The sequence below is a fragment of the Ascidiella aspersa genome, chromosome 3, assembly GCF_963924565.1.
Source record: "Ascidiella aspersa chromosome 3, kaAscAspe10.2, whole genome shotgun sequence".
In the NCBI taxonomy this organism is placed as follows: Eukaryota; Metazoa; Chordata; class Ascidiacea; order Phlebobranchia; family Ascidiidae; genus Ascidiella; species Ascidiella aspersa.
The window spans coordinates 24467146-24483236 of record NC_139449.1 but is presented as its reverse complement, the minus strand read 5'-3'; the positions used below and the strand labels follow the sequence as shown (position 1 = coordinate 24483236).

Below are 16091 nucleotides of genomic sequence, written 5' to 3'. Positions count from 1 at the left end.
AATCATCTCGCGTGCCAGGGGTTGCCGACCCCTGGTTTACAGTATATGGCGAAACAGCACATCTATCGTGTGAACTGTGCGGTGGCTGTTTCACAGGTGAAAAACGGAAGCTTTGGTAAGCCATGTCGCTAAAAGTTTTTTTTATAGATTATTCTTGACAAGGGCAATAGAACGCTAAAAGTTGTGCATGTACAATAAATATTCCACTACACGTGACTACACATTAATGACGCTACACATTCACCAAAAGTGAGGTCTTAAAATTAGGTAACTGTTGTAAATAGGATCTGTAAAACGCAAAACCAGTCAGGCGAATTTTGAAGTAAATGTTATATCTCGGAATAGGTTAAACAATTTGTACATATGAATTTACCCTTATGAGTGGAAATGTGAAATACTTGTTCCCTGCGTTGCTTGGCTACAGTTAGTAAATTGCCATAGAGGTTTTAACTGTTCTTTACTAATTAAATTAAAATACACAAGAATGGTTAATTTACGCACTTGGAATGAATTTTACATCCGGTTTGCCCTATTGCTTGACCATTAAGATATATGAAAAATTACGTTGACTCCCTGGTGCATCGGATCGGAGTATTGAATGATAAAAGCGGTTAAAATTGTATTTCGCAGCTGCAGCTTTTGTTTGTTGTTAACTGAACTCTATTTCGTAGTGAAAATTTGTGTCAAAATTGTGATTGTAAGTAGTTTGTAATACGTTAGTGGTAGGTCTTGTCCAGTGCAGATGTGCACAAAATTCTACTAGTTAAAGCGTAGAGCTGTTAAAATATCTAACTTTTAATGATACGAACAACGAGCACAATACTAATTGCTTAAGCAAACTATTTTCGGTATGCTTATTGTAGGAAGCGCAATTACTCAAAATAATGTTATTCGATAAAGGTAAACCGAAGCCTTTTCTTATAAATTGTGTATGAAAAGTTTGAGAAATAGATTGTGTAAACGTTCTAATCTAGAATCCTAGATTATGTCTATAAGCTAATTTTAAGCTATATATTTGTATACCATTGTACACTAAATAAATAATTAAACTTTTTTAATATGCAAATCAATTGTAATGCATAGTTTGTATTTAAAAAAATGGAGCTGGTCTAGAATCCTACCACATTTTTTATGGTAAATGAAAACGAGTTGTAAAAATTTAAATTGCAAGTAAGTCATAAATATTGGAGAATATAATAATAACATTACTTGACCCTAACTCACGCCTTAACCCTAATAATTTTCGCAATATAAACCCACGGATGAAAAGTTGTAGGATTCTAGATCAGCGCCAAAAAAAAATATCTGCACACCCAAATGTAATGATTTACACAGCGTATATGAGTTATTTCAGTTTGACTGTTTTAAAGCTTCATATAAGATTTTGTTCATTATGGAATTATTTTGCTGTCTTAAATTTTATTTTGTTTGATATATACTATTTCTTAAATAGATGAACCTTTCTTGTATATTCAGACATTTTTAATAAAACAAAATGACATATTTTCGTAAAAAGGATGGTTTGCCAAATGCAAAGTTTTATGAAGCATCTGACACTATACAGTTGTTTGAACCAGTAAGACTATGGTTAACTAAAAATACTAAGAAATATCCACAGGTAATTTATGTTCCAATAATAATTTAGAAAATAATGTAGTTTCACATCATAGAGTCTGTGGTATTTCCACTTTACTGTTTTCTCCACTTTTAGGTTGATGTGCCAACCAACAAATACCTAAGTAACCTTTGCTACCAACTTCTTCAATTTCAAGAGGATGCTTTTGGCAAAAATCAAAAATCGCCAGCATTGACTAAAATTCCTTTGAAGTGTTGCAATGACTTTTCGCCTGGTAAATAAACTTGTTTAAATAGAAGTTCTGTTTGGTTTTGCAGATGATTAAAATAGATCTATCCTAATTGATCAGGACCTTAAATCAACCATCTTATAATGGTAATTTTATCATAGCCTATGTATACATCATTCTGTCATAAGCACAAAAAGTTTTTATGATTGTTGTTTTTCAATATGCATGTCTCATAGGCGGCGGTCTCTGTCACATTTTGGGTGCACTTCTCAAGTACAAAACAGAGCAGGGACTTCGTCGCTTTGACTTCCAAAATCCATCACGGATGGACAGAAATGTTGAAATTTTCATGATGATTGAAAAAACTCTGGTGCAAACCGGTGTACTTGTTCGACCCACTGTGTTTTTCTCACCAGGTGGGAAATAACTTTGTTTTTAAATTTCAGATTTTGTCAATGTGTCTGCCTTTTATTTTAAAACAAAGTAAAAAAGTTTAAGCTATATATCTTTTGTTCAGATATTTGCGAGAAGCTTGTCAGTCGCATGACAGAAATAGTTCAAGATCACCAGGGTTCTGTTACAAGCCAAAGTGAAAATTGTACTCATTTTGTTTACCCAACACCACTCAGTTTCAGCAATGAAGACGAGTACATGACTCCAGTGCAGAAGCGTGACAAGCTCTGTCTGGTTCACTTCTGGGGATTTCCCGACAGTTATGACTCATGGATACCAGGTCTGGGGAATCCCGTGCCCACTGGCTTTAGCAACTTGCTTATGCGCAATAGTTCTATATCTCCTTAATTAAACTGATTGTGAGCAGACTAATTTAAACAGTGTGCTGAGTGATAAACTTTAGGTTCACTGATAACATTAAGTAGTAACTTTAATTGTGGACCCTCTCTGACTTTCAGATTGACAAGTTATTGCATTGCATTGACAACTATTTATTTTTCTTGCAGCAACAGAATTACCTTGTGATGAAACTTTTGAAACAAAAAAGAGTGAACCGTTGTACCACGTTCATGCAAAGTGGTTATTAGACCTCAAAGTTTATAATGAGTGGATGAATGAACTTGATTACCAGGTTGGAATTGTTACTCTGGTGCTATTTGTTACTTCTTTCAGTCACATTGTTTGTTAGAGTGTTGGAGTTGATTCATGCATTTTATGAATAGCTTAGGATTAACCTTTGATTAAAGCCAGATCTTACTTCTTCTACATTGAATTTAGGTATCAAGCTCAGGACAGTTTATTCATCCTGCTGACGCAAACAGAAAAGGTAATTTGTTATTTATTTTTACAATTTATGTCTTTTGTGTTTAAGTTTATGACTTTTGTGTTTCTTCTTTTTACAATTTTTAAGGTAGTAGGTACACTTTATAAACGATTATATATGCCAATCGAAGGATAGATAGTTAGATATGTAAGTAATAAACACCTAACAATATTCCCAGCAGTGTACCAATAAATTCACAGCCAAATTCTATAATGAATAAAAATGTGCTAGATTTTTGTATTTTTTAACAAATTGGTTTTGGTTTTGAATAAATAACAGAAGTCACCTTGTTTTTTACTAAAAAGTATAAGAAATATCACTATGTTAAGGAAACTAAGCAAGTAAAGCAGCTGTTGTTTACATGCAAGTGATTTCCATATTAAGACTAACTGGTTAAAGGGTTAGACCAGTGGTTATCCCAGTGTTTCTTAACCTCTTTTACTTGGGTGCGCACCTAGAAACGTATGAAAGCGTGACGGCGCCTTGCGAGCAAAGCAACCGCAAATTTTTTTAGGTGTACCGTTATTTCTCTTAAATTACCTGCAATTCTTTTATTATATAGTTTTATAGTTCCATATCTTTAAAGGGACTCGCAGCCTTTAAGACTAAAAACATTATTTTGTCCATTTATGTCTTATTTCGATAATTTTGAACTTATTTCAACACTTTTAGGTCTTATCTAGACTATTTTAGATCTTATTCTATCGTGGTTATTACTGTGAATAAGGCGTTATTATGTCGGTGTTCTTAAAAGGCCTACTATGGTAGCCTATTATAGATTCTTTATCTGATTTAGATATTGTTGCTTTGTAGGTCTTATTGCGATTTCTACTAGAAAGGCTTGTAGAATCAATTAGCTAAGCTTAATTGGAAAGTAAAAAAATATATGTTTTATATAATAGGACCTAAATTATTTTTTCCTTTTGCTCGCGGCGCACCACTGCGCCGCAGCGCAACGGTTGAGAAACGCTGGGTTATCCAATGGAGCCACTTGAAATTTTTAAATTGAGAAAAAATAAGTTACATAATCACTAATGAGTTATATGCAATAGATAGCTGATTTAACTGTAATGATGGTATTGTAAAGACTATTTTAGGCCCATACTCTAAGTCTATTGATCTTTACAGTTACAGACATTTAAAAATATACACCAATGCAGGCATTTTTATATAGGTATAAAATCAATACCTACGCCAAACGTTCAAACAAACTCAACTTTCAGACGATTAGCACATCGAAATTGTTCTTTTGGCACAGATCTGTCTATTGCAGTTTTACATGTTTTTTATTTTGTCAACATTTCCCTGTAGGTTTGATTTTTGTCAGCAGGATGCATCGAAGGAATAAATAAAAAAGTAAAATACGTGTTTTTTTCTGTGGAGTGTTGCCACGTGGTTTTGTGAATATAAAGAAAAAACTTTAAGAACCACTGGGTTGGACAGTGTCTTATGGTTCTTGTTATACCAAAACGGTTCACAGTCGGGCACTCAAAAAATCAGTCACAAACATCAACGCGCCAAAATCGACCCGGGAAACGAAACAAAATAAAAAGCGCACACGAATGGCGACGAGCGAAGCAAAGGCTACAGAAGAACTAAACCCAAAAAATCGAAGCGCACAGCATGGCGGTCACGCCCAAGTGACCAAACCAATAGCGCGACGTCGTGCGTGTGATTGAACAAACAGCCCACGTGACCCACACGTGTGTGCATGCAATGCTTCCTCTGCCTAGGGCGGCTCGCGTCAGCCATCCATCGGAATAGCGTGCGTGTTCGTTCAGTATGCTCAGGCGGACGACTAGTGCTTGCCACGCTAAAAGAAAATGACAGGCCGGCAGCGAGATGTTACACGTAATGTAGTTTTTAGTTTGAAATCGAATAGTGTGTTTGGTGGAGTTTTAGGTAATTTTTAAGCAATTGGCGCTGGTTTTACTTATCCTAGACATTTTTCAGCCATTATCCGGCTGTTGTTTCGTGTGCGACTTTAACTTGCCGCAAGTCGATTTTAAAGTGAAAACGTTTCACTGCTTTAAGAACCTTTGTAAATTTGACCAATCTATTGCGTTTTTTATGTGTTTACTAATTTTATTTTATGGACCAGCTGCTTTTTAGTGTATGTTGCTTTAGTACCTAAAACATTCCATAATCTGAAATGGATATAAAGCTGTGTTAAAATGAGTAAGTATTCCATTTACAGATATGTATATATGGTTTTTACTGTTTATTTCGAGTTGACAGCCACTGCTGCTGCTGTCCATTAAATATTTATGACTAGAAACATAAAAAAACTTCTAAAATTACAAAATATTACAATTTTAATAATTTAAATGGTTTGTTATTTTTTAGGAAATATAACTTCAGAAAAGTTTTTGAAAGTTTATTTTGTTGCTGGCAAACATAAAGCAACAACAACAGTCTTTAAAATCTCTATAATAAATGTTGATTAGATTAGGTGGCTTTTATACCGATGTTTTAAGCAAACAAAGAATTGTGATTTAAAATGCGTCCTCAAAAACACTATCTGAATATATTTTTTTAGGTTTTATTAGCAAATCGGGAAAAGCTGACAGTCCAACAAGTTCTGATGTTGATCGCAGAAAGTCGTTGTCAAAAAAACGCTCAAAGCAAAAGTCACCTTCACCTGAACCAAAGAAGAAAAACAAAAAAGGTAAAAATACAACAATTTATAATAAAATTATGGACATAGTGAAATGCTAAAAAAATTCATAAATTTAAATTTATCTTGAATTTTCTGATCATTTAAAATATTACTGAAAATATTACAACTTTTAAGTGATTAAATGTGCTTCAGTCAAGATTGCTCTATTTACATTTTCTGTAAAAAGACAATGTCTTCTGTAAAAAGACAACAATTGAATTTACTCAATGATGTTACTAGGCATTTGGACTGATTTCCTTTATCTTTTGTCTGTTGCGACTCCTGTGTACATTTTGCTGCAAGTTTTTTGCACCCAAATGAAATCGCACTGGCGTTTAAACAGCTGTGGATAAAGGGGTGTCTGATTTTAAATTTACTACTGAGAGTAAACAGTTTTCAGTCATTGTTTTTGGTTGCACCAACACTTTTTTTGCACATGTTTCTCTATGTACATATGTTGGCTTGTTGCACATTCTCTGTAATTTTGGTAACTGCCTTAAGTTACTATTCCTATGTGGTTAACATTAAAGATATTTTACATGTTACTGTTTTGATTAAACATCGTTTAGGCCGCCCCGGAACTCCTGCATCAATGAAAAAGAAAAAGGAAGAAGAGGAAGACCTGACAAAGGAAATGGAGGCCCCTGTTGCAGTCCCTGTGGTTGAAGAAATATCTGTTCCAAAGCATGTAGGCACCCCTTTACTCGCAACAATTCTTATTAAAGTTTTATATTTTGCCTTTTTACTTGGACATATAGTTGGATGATAATTTAAAGTTTAAATGTAATGTGTTATTTACAGCCATTCAATGTTTGCATTGTTCTTATAATATGTGTACTATGCTACAACAGATGTACTCTAAAAAAGACATTGACACCCAGCCAATCAAAGGTGGCTCGCTTCAGGACATTGGTGAAACTGATGACCAGGACACAAATGACATAGAAATGTCCACATCGGAATCAGCACCGCAAAGTAACCTTTTAGCTTGAATTTTGTTGTGTATAATACCCAGACTCAATGATGCCAAAGAAGGCATTTGTCTGAATGGTTCAGTTGTGGCACTGTGATTGTCAGTATTCTTTTAGGCAAGTTTTTTGCTTAACTGCTGTACCGACAATTGCACTTGTGTTGCTACAACTTTCCATGATTTGTATTCATAATCTGAGAGTCATTTAGATTAAAAAAAATAAAAATGAAAACAGCTTGGAGAAACGGTGTGTTTATATGGCCTACTTTTCCTTCTTTTTTCATTGTAATGATCTAGTAAATTACTCTTGTGTTTTCGGGAAGATACAATTCGTAATTTCTATTTCAGGTGTCACCCCAGAAGAAACTGTCACCGAGCAAACCCATCATATTGTCATTCCAAGCTACACTGCTTGGTTTGATTACAATGCTATTCATTCAATAGAAAGAAGGTAAATATATTGTGTTTGCTTTTTTGTTAAGTTATATCGATTACTCATAATTAGCCCCGAGGAGTCAAACACACCAAGAAACATTTTGTTCCAAAGTAATTATATGTAGCCATGATTTTCCATGTAAAGTAAAGATAGTTATAAATTCTAGGCTTTTGAAATGAATTTCTTTAGGTTTTTTTTCTGTTATCACCTATGTTATTTAGTATTTTTTGTGACCAAAAAAATAAAGGTATGCCTGTGTTTTGATTGACATATATTAGTGGAGAAGTTTGATTTCTACCTTTTAATTTAATTTTAAATTTGTAAAAGTTCAAACCAATAATGTTATGCTGGTGTTTGCCGAACGGACCGAGCACATTGATTTATCACTTGCTTATTTGGCTTCAGGGCATTGCCAGAATTCTTCAATGGTAAGAATCGGTCAAAAACTCCAGAAATCTATCTTGCCTATCGCAACTTCATGGTTGACACTTACCGCCTCAATCCGATGGAGTACTTAAGCGCAACAGGTTGTCGACGAAACCTGGCTGGTGATGTTTGTGCAATAATCAGGTTAGCAATTTATGTGCTTGATCTCAGTCAGTTATATGCTCTTACTTCAGGGGTGGGACACCTACTTACTACTTAGTCTGCAAGTCTGCTTCATAAATAACATAACTAGCAAGTGTTTGTGGCAGTTCAAAAGAATGTTTGACGGTATTACAAAGTTCAATGGGAAATGTTGTGATAATTTACCAAGTCTTGTGGGACTGCTTGTACTTCTACATGATTTTTTTATTTTGTATAGCTGGTTTGTATACTTCATCACATTTAAAGTGGGCAGCATTTAATTGGCAAGTGCGCTGCAGATTGCACACACCTGTTTTACTGAATCTAATTGTTAACATTTATAAATTGTATTAAATTAAATAATTTTTGTTTTTACTGATAATAAGCTTTTTTAAATTTTAAAGTCAACTTTGAAAACTGTTTTTAATTTCAATACAGGGTTCATGCATTCTTGGAGCAGTGGGGCTTGCTTAACTACCAAGTGGACCCCGACTCTCGTCCCTCGGTGATGGGTCCACCACCAACATCCCACTTTCACATCATTGCTGACACCCCATCCGGCCTGCAGCCCATTGCACCTGCGAAACCTACAAACCCCTCACAGGCTCTTGCAAAAATGGACAAGGTAAAGTTCTTGACCGTGGTGGAATTTTAAACAATTGCAACACAATGCAATTTAATTTAAACATCTAAGTGCAATTTAAAAGATTTTGATCTGAAAAAAATAAAATTGGCATTACATTTGATTTCAATATGCAAGAAGTGCTGAATGTAAAAACAATTAATCTGTTTCAGCGTAATAATATAAATTTAATTTTGATTAACCTATGTTTGTAAGTCTGTTCTTTGCAGAAAACTTTAATTCTTGCACTCAGCTTATATAGGTTTATTTTGTGAAAAGTCTGTATGCTCAATGATGTTACTAGGCATTTGGACTGATCTGTTTTCAAGTTTGCCCCTCTACTGAAGCATGCATTTATTTTAAGAGCAAGTTTTTTGCTTTTCAAATAGAAATTCATGCTGATTATTGGTGCAACTGAAAACAGAATGATTTTACTTTATTTCTGAGAGTTGCAGACAGAAACACAAACAGATTCTATTAACATTAAATTTATTATAAACTGTACATAAGTGAGGTCTCGAGTATATATCAAAATAAATTATGTGATCCTGTTGGAATTCTTCAAACAAAGCATATATTATATTTCTGTAGGATGAAAAGTCTAGTGACGATAAGCCACCATCTCTCGACAGTGGTATTGGCTCCAACTTTGGTTTGCGAACTGATGTTTACGCCACACAGCACAAGTCTGCCATGGGCAAAGCTAAAACTGCGGCAGCTGCTGCTGTGGCCAAACCATGGACTGATCAGGAGGTTCTGCTGCTATTGGAAGGACTGGAAATGTACAAGGTTACTTATCTCAAGAGCCCCTAACCTAATCAGTCTGCTAATATTATCTTTAAACCCACCTTTAAAACTAATAATTTTGTTAAATTTTGATTTGATAGCGATTACCAATCCACTTATCTATGTTTATTTATAGGTTACCTAATAGCAGTTCAAAGGTCATTTTACATATTTTTAATTCAATTCGGTACCAATTTTTGATTAAAATTAGGTAACTTAATGACAGCCTTGGCAAAAATAGTACTTCAATAAATTTGACTCGGTGATGTTAACTGTAGGCATTTGGACTGACTGGCACTGTTTTTGCTTTGCAATTGTTGGTTTTTGGTTAAGCAAGTTTTTTGCTCCACTAGTCATTAACAATTGCACTTTGTTGGCAATAACTCGCCATGATTTGAATGTTTCATCTGAGAGTCCACTTTTATACAAATAATTTCCAAACTGATAATTAAACTCAAATGTTTCAAGTTTGTGTAAAAGTTTGTAAATAGCTTTTAAATTTATTCTGCTTAAACAATAACTTGTTTCCTACTTAGATTCCTATGTAAAAATATCTATCCTTGCAGGATGACTGGAACAAAGTTTCTGAGCATGTTGGCAGTAGAACACAGGATGAATGTATTTTGCAGTTTCTGCGGTTACCGATTGAAGATCCCTACATTGAAGGTATGGTATTTTAGCTTAAATTACCTGTTTCACACATTTCTTGGTTTCCCTTTCATATAGTAAGTCTATTTTGTCAATTAACAAGGGAAATTACATTTTTAGGTACTTTAGCTGCTGTAGCAAACTCTGAATCTCCGGAAGACAAGCCGCCTATTGTCTTGGAACAACCTGTCCCATTTTCTAAAGCAGGAAACCCTATAATGTCCACAGTTGCATTTCTTGCTTCAGTTGTAAGTCCACGTGTGGCTGCTGCTGCTGCCAAAGCTGCTGTTGAGGAGTTTTCTCAGATAAAAGACGAGGTTCCGCAAAATGTGATTGATGCACATGTCAGCAAGGTAATAACTTAAATGTAAATATGATGTATGTATTATTGGAAAAGTTACATTTCAGTCAAACTGGTGGAAAGTTTTATATATAAATTGGGGCTATAAATTGACAAAGAGCTGTACTAATGTAAGCTTACCCATCAGACATATAGTTTAAACTCCAACCATACCAGCTAAACCTGCTTTTTGGTAACTTAACTACTAAAGTTTTAAACTAGATAAAACCTGTTACTGTATTTTGGGTTACCTTTATTTGTTAAAAAAATTGCCAAAAAATATTTAAACGCCTTTATGCCTCTTTATACAGGGTTGGGCTTAAGCACTCGCCAATGCGAGTGCAAATCGCTCCTGGCAAGTGCTGATTGACACCCACTCGCCCGACTGGCGAGTGGCTTCGGCGAGAAATTTAATTAGTTGGTGTAGGACAACTTGTGTTAAGCACCACTACTAAGCGAAATATTACTTAGCGCCAGTTATTTCCCTAAACACTAAGACGCAAATACATTCAACACTACACAAATAATAAGGTTAATCGAAGTCACGTTCGAAGCTTGTAATAAAGACTCTTTGTCCCGCTGTATGATAGTGATAAAGACTCTTTGTGCCGTTTTTTGAAAAAAAAAGTTTAACTGCAAACAATCAAATACGTCATTGCGGCAGTGGCAAATAGTTGTTAATTTTTAAATGTTTAACCTAGTTGTTGACGCCTTTGGAAAAGTTTATTGGACTTGCGATGTACCCAGGATAAGAATTCTACTTTTTTGTATTTATTTAATTGTTTGTATTACGAAATTAAGAGCAATTGCTGCAGTTTTTTGTAACAATTTAAGTTTAAATGCAAATATATAACAAAGTGTTGTTCATCCAGCAGTATAATAAAATTGATCGACGTTTGGGCGTGCTATACACAACGTCTTCATCAGGATACGGACATATCATGTAAAGATATACTAACGTTTGCGTGTCGAAACTAAAAGACAGGTAAACGATAACCCACAAAATGACCGCGCTAGGACGTAAATTTACCGAATGCGTGCCCACATTTTTGGCGAGTGTTATTTCGTCCGGGCGAGTGCTGATTGATAGCCGCTCGCCCGCCTGGCGAATGTAAATTTTTGCTTAGGAACAACCCTGTTATAGTAATTTTGTCGTATCAGTAAAACAATTTTTTTCACTGTAAAGGTCATGGAGCAAAGTAAGCAAGGTGTTATTGACCCGGAATATGGCCTGGATAAAAGTGGAATCGCCGGCACTGCCCCCGAAAAAACTGAGGAAAACAAACAGGAAGAGCAAAAGATGGAAACAAATGAGGTCCAGGATGCAACAACAGAGGAAAAGACGGAAACTTCGGGAGAAGTGGCAAAAGAAAAGACTGATATGAAAACTGAAACTGACATCACAGTAAGGCTTTCGATTTTGTGCTATGAAAAAAGGCTTCTTTTTTATTTTATTTGGTATTTTATTTTTATAATTTTTTTTACCTGTTAATTTTAATGCGTCAGTGTAATTTACATTTCAAGCTTTTGTTTTTTATATTTTTTATGAAAAGAGCATATAGTGAAATACTGCAGTATTACGTCTTCAACATTTTCGTAGTCTTAATTATGTTCAACTGAGTTATGTTAAGAATCAAAAGACTAAATCATAAAAACCCATTACTTGAATTCCTTCTTCTTCGTTTTAGTCGCCTGAACAAAAGAAGGTTCTGGATCGAGAAATTCCTGAAGGTAACCTGGCAACAGCGGCCGCAGCAGCTTTATCAGCCGCTGCTGTCAAGGCAAAGTACCTGGCACAAATCGAGGAACGCAAAATCAAGAGTTTAGTTGCTTTGCTTGTTGAGACACAAATGAAAAAGCTGGAAATAAAGTTGAGGTAATTTTTTAGGTTGCTAAGTGTTTCTGGAGGCTCTGTTTTTGTTTGTATTTTGAAAAACATATTTTACGATATTTATATTTTTTAAAACGTAAGATATCAAGGTCAGGTTTTGTTGGAGAGAACACATTCTAAGCTTAAACTGAGCATTTCACTAGAACTTTCTGACAACAATTTATTGTGTAATATTTTTAACTAGTTGTAAGGTTCGTGATTAAATCATTCAAGCCAATTTTCAGGTTAACTAAATTAAGTTTAGTGAAAAAAAACACAGTTATATATAAGTGCACTCCGGTTAGCTAAGAGAAGTGTTCAGAAAATAAGAACAAAATAGTTCAGTTTTTGTTGAACAGATTTATTTTGCTAGGCACATGAGTGAGTTAGGACAGATTGTTGAATATGAAAGACTTTGGTCAGTACGGGAAGCCCAGCGTTTAGTGGAAGAAAGGCAAGATTTCCTTATCAAGGCAGCAAAGTAAGAACTAATAAAAATATTTTTGACTTTATTTTATATTTGTATAGCATATTTGGTTTGGGGTAAATCTGTAAGTTGTTTAACACTATGTAAGTCATATTTAATAAACTCAAATTTTATGGTTCAATTTGACAAACAAACTGAGCAAGTTTTAAATTTACATTGTATTACATTTTGTACCAGGCACTTTGAAGAACTGGAAACCATTATGGAACGTGAGAAGGAACAGCTGGAATACCAACGTCAACAACTTTTGCAGGAACGCCAAGCATTTCTTCACGAGCAGATTCGCTACGCAGAAGTGCGGGCACGCCAGGTCTATCAGGTAGACATGTCAAAACACTGAATCTTTAATGCAGTAGTTATGAGCTGTCTTAAAACAGACCAAAACAGACCTTTGATTTTTCACAATGATGTTTTAAAAATGTGCAAATACAGTCATGGTTACTTTTACAAAATTAGATGAAATAGGTGTTGTTTCAAATTATATTATGATCCGCTATTAACCTGAAAGTTATTCTAAAGATACATGAAAAAATAAAAAAAAAAATAAAAAAAATACAGTACTTTGTTGCTTTGCAAAACACTGTATATGTTTTGCGTAGGCTAAACACAATGTAGCGCATCATCCAATGATGGGGTCCCCTCACCCTTCTGCCCCGAACCCTGGCATTTCTCCTGGACCTCCTATGATCAACCATCATAAGCCAGTACAACAGGTTGGTGCAGAATTTATGGAAAATATATGTTAACGCCCTACCGTCCAGCTTGCCGTATACCTTAACGCTCACTGTTCTGTGGTCACCATTAACAATAAGAAATGTTTAAAGACAGGTTGCGCTGAATTCTATATACGCACGCAAGTGACACGTTTTAAGCGAAAGATTTCCTTTAAATGCGTTTAAAGTTGCAAAAGTAGAAGTTTTATAGGAAAACGCTTGGCCTCCACTAATAGGCTACAGCCGCTACTTGGCTACTCAGGCTCAACTTCAAGCTAATATAAAGAGATGTTTCAAGGTCAACATGGGACTGATATAACTTGAGGGCTGAGGAAAAAATGTTTTATTAATTTGGCTGCATTTGAAGAGTACTGTCTTCCATTGCACTCACTATATGGGCAAAATTAAGCTTTACCAACAACATATTTGTCATGCCTCATGTTTGTTTTTTGTTTTTATATAGTTATACCAACTGCTTCAAATGGCAGTTGTTTAGAAAGTTATCCATGTGCAAGTTTTTAATTTTTACAGCAAATATATATTAGAAAATTATTTTGATAAGTTGCTGTTTTGTCACTAAAAAGGTTGATTAAATTCAATATTTCCTCCAAAAAAGTTAAAATGATAACTTAAACATATAGCAGGATTTTTTTTCTACATTTAAAACCTTTGCTTCGGGCGTGTTTTAAACATTCCTAGTCACAATTCACTTCTTGTTTTTATCAGGTTTTGATGCAGAATCGCGAAGCGTCCAGCCCTGCCCCCAGTTCGAACTCACACCTATCCCCACATGTAAGCATAGCCTTAAAAGCTTAGGTTTGTTTCTCATAATGTTATAATATTTTTTTATTTTTTCAGAAACTAAAAATTTGTCGGCTACCAGCACCTCAAACAACTTTATTTCGTGCGATGTATCACTATCTGTTAGATATCAATACCACGTGGCTCCAAAAGTTCACTAGATCTTTTAAACTACTTCTTATTCGCTATACGCAAAACAATAAAATAAACTTCGTTAATTTTTTTCTTCCATATATTACAATTATCTTTCATATTAATCTGTAAAGTAGCCACACGTTTAACACACGCCGACGGCTGAATTATGCGTTTTAGCTGGAAAAACATGCAACATTTATATATTTTTTCCGTCTCAAAAAGCATCCCCGGAATTAATTTTTTTGCAAAATTCGGAACATCACGATCCAAACATTCATGGAAATTGCATTACAAATTAAACCATTTATGCAGAAGGTATTTTTCTTCAGATAATGACAACGCAGCCAGCCGCTCAGGCGCCGCCCCAACAACACCCACAGCAGCAACATGGCACCCCGTCCGCTTCTGCCCCTCAACCCCAAGCTTCACAGCCCCAACTTACAAGCGTCCCGAGCCCGGCCGCCGCACCCCCGACCACGGCCCCACTCACAAGCGCAAGTGTTCCCCAATCACAGCCCCTGCCAACAGTTCCCCAAGCGCAGACTACCCCACCAATGCAACCCCAGGTAACCCAGCAGCAGCCTCCCGCGATGCCACCCCAGCAAGCCCCAGCCACAGGAGTGCCACCTCAGCAGCCCCACGCAGTTCCTTCACCCCAATTGCCACCCGCCCAAGTTCCGGCAGCAGCGCCAACGTCCCAACCCCAGCCGCCACCCCAGCAGCAGTTACCCCATTCGGTGTCTGGGGCCCCAGTGCATGCTCCCCCGCCCCACGTTTCAGTCGCCCCTCAATACGTGTACGGCAACGCCCCTAACCCATCGTCCGCCATGCCTACCCAACAACAGCAGCAGCAGCAGCAGCAGCAGCAGCAACAAGCACCACAGCAGCAGTACTACCACTATCCACAAGGTAAAATGCTTTAAAAAGTTGAGTTTGCTCTTTTAACACTCTTATATTTGATGATGTTTGGTCTTGTCTGTCATGTTTTTTTACTACTATTTCTATTTCAAACCTAATTGGACCAAAACGTTCTTATTCGTGTTTTATTTTTTGTCTTTTATGTTTCTGTTTGCCTTTTTAACCTGAAAAACACCAACTATCTAGAGGTGTTTCATTTTTCATGTTACCTTATTGATAATTAATTATACAAACCTTTATCGCCTCAGGCCAGCAAGTGCCGCCAAACTCCCGAAGTGGACCCATGTACCCAGCGGGGGCTCCGCCAGCAGGGCATCCCAACTATTACCCCAATCAACCCTATCAGCAGCCCCCTACTTCGATGCCCCAGGGCCCACCCCCGCCACCCACTGCCAACATGCCGGCCCCCGGTGCCCCACAGTATCAGCAGGGGGCGAATTACCCCCCTCGACATGCCTCACACGAGTCCGGAGACGGGGAAGCAATGCAGCATTGAAATCGACTTTAAAAAAACTATTTTGTTAATTTTGTTGCTGCTTGTTTTGAAAGTTCTTTCTTCGCCACCACCTTATAAATGGGAATTTGTGCACGACCGATCCGTTGTTTTTTTGTTGTCTGTTTGTAAGGACATTTGCTTTTTATAAAACATTTCATACCATGAAAGACATGTTTTTTAAACATCCAAGTTAAAAATATACCGTAAAGTATTTTAGCAACATGAATATGACTTAGACGAGTTCGCGCCAGAAGGTTTTTTACATTCGGGTGCTACAACAAACACTGGCCCTAAAGTTTTCTATACAGGCATCGCGTAACACTTCCAAGAGTCCAAAAAGGTGCTTGTGGGTTCAGCAAAATAATTAGGAGAAAAAGTTAGTATTTGAGTTTACAGCCTATTCTATGCTTGCAGCAAACCGCAAATAATATTCTGGTTTTAGTGGTTTAACTTGTTTTATGACGTTTCCTTGTTAAGTCTGGACGATTTTGAAGGGAATCTCCTAACACCAACACATAAGGAAACAAAATTCCTGTTGTAAAAAAATATAATAAAATTCAAT

General features: G+C 36.1%; 1 protein-coding gene across 1 annotated transcript; it reads left to right on the top strand.

The window, feature by feature from the left end:
• The first annotated feature begins 1477 nt into the window (after positions 1 to 1477).
• LOC146161062 (SWI/SNF complex subunit SMARCC2-like) lies at positions 1478 to 15721 on the top strand. Its single transcript, XM_083385079.1, has 22 exons — positions 1478 to 1618; positions 1712 to 1850; positions 2042 to 2221; positions 2323 to 2538; positions 2765 to 2889; positions 3036 to 3084; positions 5621 to 5749; positions 6310 to 6428; positions 6592 to 6715; positions 7059 to 7161; positions 7552 to 7716; positions 8152 to 8338; positions 8927 to 9124; positions 9688 to 9787; positions 9890 to 10122; positions 11296 to 11514; positions 11798 to 11985; positions 12644 to 12785; positions 13066 to 13179; positions 13906 to 13971; positions 14445 to 15024; positions 15282 to 15721. Exons 1-22 carry the CDS (start codon positions 1496 to 1498, stop codon positions 15527 to 15529), a joined length of 3747 nt encoding a protein of 1248 aa, XP_083241205.1. The 5' UTR covers positions 1478 to 1495; the 3' UTR covers positions 15530 to 15721.
• The last annotated feature ends 370 nt before the right edge of the window (positions 15722 to 16091 follow it).

What these genes read in the sequence shown, in the direction of transcription:
- LOC146161062 (XM_083385079.1), top strand. Translation starts at nt 1,496, where the DNA reads ATGACATATTTTCGTAAAAAGGATGGTTTGCCAAATGCAAAGTTTTAT. An exon ending in AAATATCTGTTCCAAAGCAT is followed by an intron (nt 6,429 to 6,591) that starts GTAGGCACCCCT and finishes ATGCTACAACAG; the next exon opens with ATGTACTCTAAAAAAGACAT. An exon ending in GATGTTTGTGCAATAATCAG is followed by an intron (nt 7,717 to 8,151) that starts GTTAGCAATTTA and finishes ATTTCAATACAG; the next exon opens with GGTTCATGCATTCTTGGAGC.